Genomic DNA, 2,923 nt, shown 5'->3' on the forward strand with positions numbered 1-2,923 from the left:
GCTTTGTGCCAGGCGATGAGAGGCTTGAGTGTAAATAGAGGGACAGAAGCAGGCGTCTTGCTGTGGAGGAGATACATGGCTACCTTGGTTGGAGGAAAGTGAGATGGTGAAGGTAAATGAGATGTGATGGTGTGACACCCAAGTTACAGGGAGGTATAAAGTGAAGTTTAGTAGGGATTAGACAGGGTGAGTGTGTGACTAATCTCACAAGATTGTGAGAGTGGGAGAGGGAGAGGAGGGGTAATGTAGTGAGCAGACACAGGTTTTTTCGGAGGATTAGGACCAGATGCATGAGGTATTCCAGATTGCAAGTCAGTGTGTCAGAGAAAATTATGATGTTGTTGGAGAGAAGTGTGTTTGGTTAGATGATGGTACACTTGCACTCTGCGATTTTGCAAAGAAAGAAGCATAAAAGTTCCACTATGGAAAGTTGTGAGAATGCATGGTAAAAGAAATGGCTTCCTAATGCGGACCCAACAGAGGGACCAGCTATCAAACTGACTGCAGCATGATAGATAAAGCAATTATGAAAACAGGGAAAACCCCTGAACCATCAGCAGTTACTACCAAGATGCTTAAAATATATGACGGAGTGTGATATGGCTGTCCACAAGAGTCATACCTAACAACTGGTACAACAATGTTATAGTGAACTGCTACAAATGTAAAGGAGATAAGCATAGGAGTGGCTGTGTGGTAAGTAGCTTGCTTACCAACCACATGGTTCCGGGTTCAGTCCCACTGCGGGGCACCTTGGGCAAGTGTCTTCTACTATAGCCTCAGGCCAACCCAAAGCCTTGTGAGTGAATTTGGTAGACAGAAACTGAAAGAAGACCGTCGTATATGTGTATATATATATATATATGTATGTGTGTTTGTGTGTCTGTGTTTGTCCCCCCACCATCGCTTGACAACTGATGCTGGTGTGTGTACGTCCCCGTAACTTAGCGGTTCGGCAAAAGAGATCGATAGAACAAGTACTTGGCTTACAAAGAATAAGTCCTGGGGTCGATTTGCTCGACTAAAGGCAGTGCTCTAGCATGGCCACAGTCACATGACTGAAACAAATAAAAGAGTAAAAGAGTAAAGAGAGAAATACCTTAGACAGAAGTAATTACAAAGGTATCAAATTGTTGTACCAGGTCATGAAAGTTACAGAATAGGTCATAGCTCAACTAATTAGAAAGAAAATTAACCTAAATGAGATGTAGTTTGGCATTATGCCAGAGAGAAACATTGCTGATGTAAATTCGCTGCAGTTACTGTGGAGAAAATATTTTCTCTTGTAGCAAAAGGGCATAAAAAATATATCTGTCCAATGCATTCCCCACCACCATCTATCAGATTCCCAGACATATTTCTAGCTCTATATGTGCACATCATCATCATTTGATATCCAGGTTTCCATGCTTGCATGGGTCAGACAGAATTTTTTGAGGTAGGTTTTCTGTGGCTAGATGCCTTTCCTGTTGCCAACTCTCACCTGTTTCCAAGCAAGAGGTATTATTTTGTCATGGTTAGACATGTTTTTCACAGAAGACTGGAAACAAACAGCCTAATTTTTATAACAGTTATGATTGTTTGCAACCATCACATGTCTAGGCAAAGGTATACACCAATAACACAAACACACACACATTTATATATGCCAATGTATATATTACTAATAAAAACAATTGTAATGATATCACCACCAAGTTATTAACTGCTTAATATATTTCAGAGCTATGCCAGATGACCAATGTGTGATAATCTTTGGTGATATGGATGGGCAGATTAATATTTTATCAATAAAGTCTGTTGGTGAATGCTTAAGGTTGTAATAAAATATTCTCATTTGTTTTTGCTTTTTTTTTAAATTATACATTTGATTTCTAAAACAATACTATAACCTTTTGATCAGTTTCATGAAGTTGAAAGAACACAGATTTTAATATTTTTCCTGTCACTCTATAATAGATAATACTCCAGTTTTGATTAAGTACTTGTTAAATGAATGCCATTTTTATGAGTATATCTGATGTCAAATAAGAATTTTGAGTAAACTTATAGAACATTACTGCACCTTCTACGACACAAGTTGATAAGTCTTAATGATTGTTATACATAAACTGAACTATACCATAGATTAGCAAATTAGTAGAGATGACCTAGAAGTTGTTCCATTTCAGTTACTATCGCAAACAGCAGTAGCTTTCTTCAATCGAATACACGTTGTTGATTGGTTGAAATTACCCAGATATGACAACTTTAATACGAAATAACTTCTAAGATACCAAATTTTGTAAAAAATGTTCAAAGTAAACCGTGTTCTGCCTGAAACATTCCACCAGTGTATGAAGTTTCAAACTGTTTAGTTAAAAATTAATTAAAAAATCTGTGAGCCAAACTGAACAAATCCGATTTTTCTTTGTAAATGAAAATATCTGTTGAAGGCATTATTTTACAAAATGCTTATCTGACTGTTTAGCATTCAAATTATTTTGTCAAATGTATTGCTTATTTATCCACATTGTTTTGAATTCATCAAGCATTATCTGGTAGATTCAAGATATCAATGATGTGATTGTTTATTTTTTGAATGACACGGTAGGGTAGGTACAAGAGGCTGGATCTGGCCAATTTGAACATAAAACAGACATAATATTTGGGCTGGATATGGATAGTTTAAATGCTAAAGGGTTAATAAATATGTAAGTGTATATTTACTTCTTGACGTTAATTACAAAAACTGTCTTGAATTTATTCGATTTACAAGGCAATAAGACTTCTTAGACTAAAATATATGATTGATGCTAAAATTTGTTAACCCCAAGATTTATAACTGAATGTTTAAAAACGTTTAGTATGAAATTTTAAGAAATAGTCTTGGTCAAAAGGCCAAAGAATATGCATGTACATATATGCATAAACACATGCGCAC

At 36.1% G+C, this 2,923-nt stretch overlaps 1 protein-coding gene across 1 annotated transcript in view; it reads left to right on the top strand.

Moving 5' to 3' along the window:
* LOC106876902 (WD repeat-containing protein 49) overlaps positions 1-2,923 on the top strand; it is a 66,856-nt gene that overhangs the window by 21,494 nt on the left and 42,439 nt on the right. Inside the window, exon 7 of the mRNA XM_014925654.2 lies at positions 1,724-1,816. Coding sequence (XP_014781140.1) covers positions 1,724-1,816 — 93 coding nt within the window. The remainder of the gene's footprint in view (positions 1-1,723; positions 1,817-2,923) is intronic.

Source organism: Octopus bimaculoides, chromosome 16 (assembly GCF_001194135.2).
Source record: "Octopus bimaculoides isolate UCB-OBI-ISO-001 chromosome 16, ASM119413v2, whole genome shotgun sequence".
Lineage (NCBI taxonomy): Eukaryota > Metazoa > Mollusca > Cephalopoda > Octopoda > Octopodidae > Octopus > Octopus bimaculoides.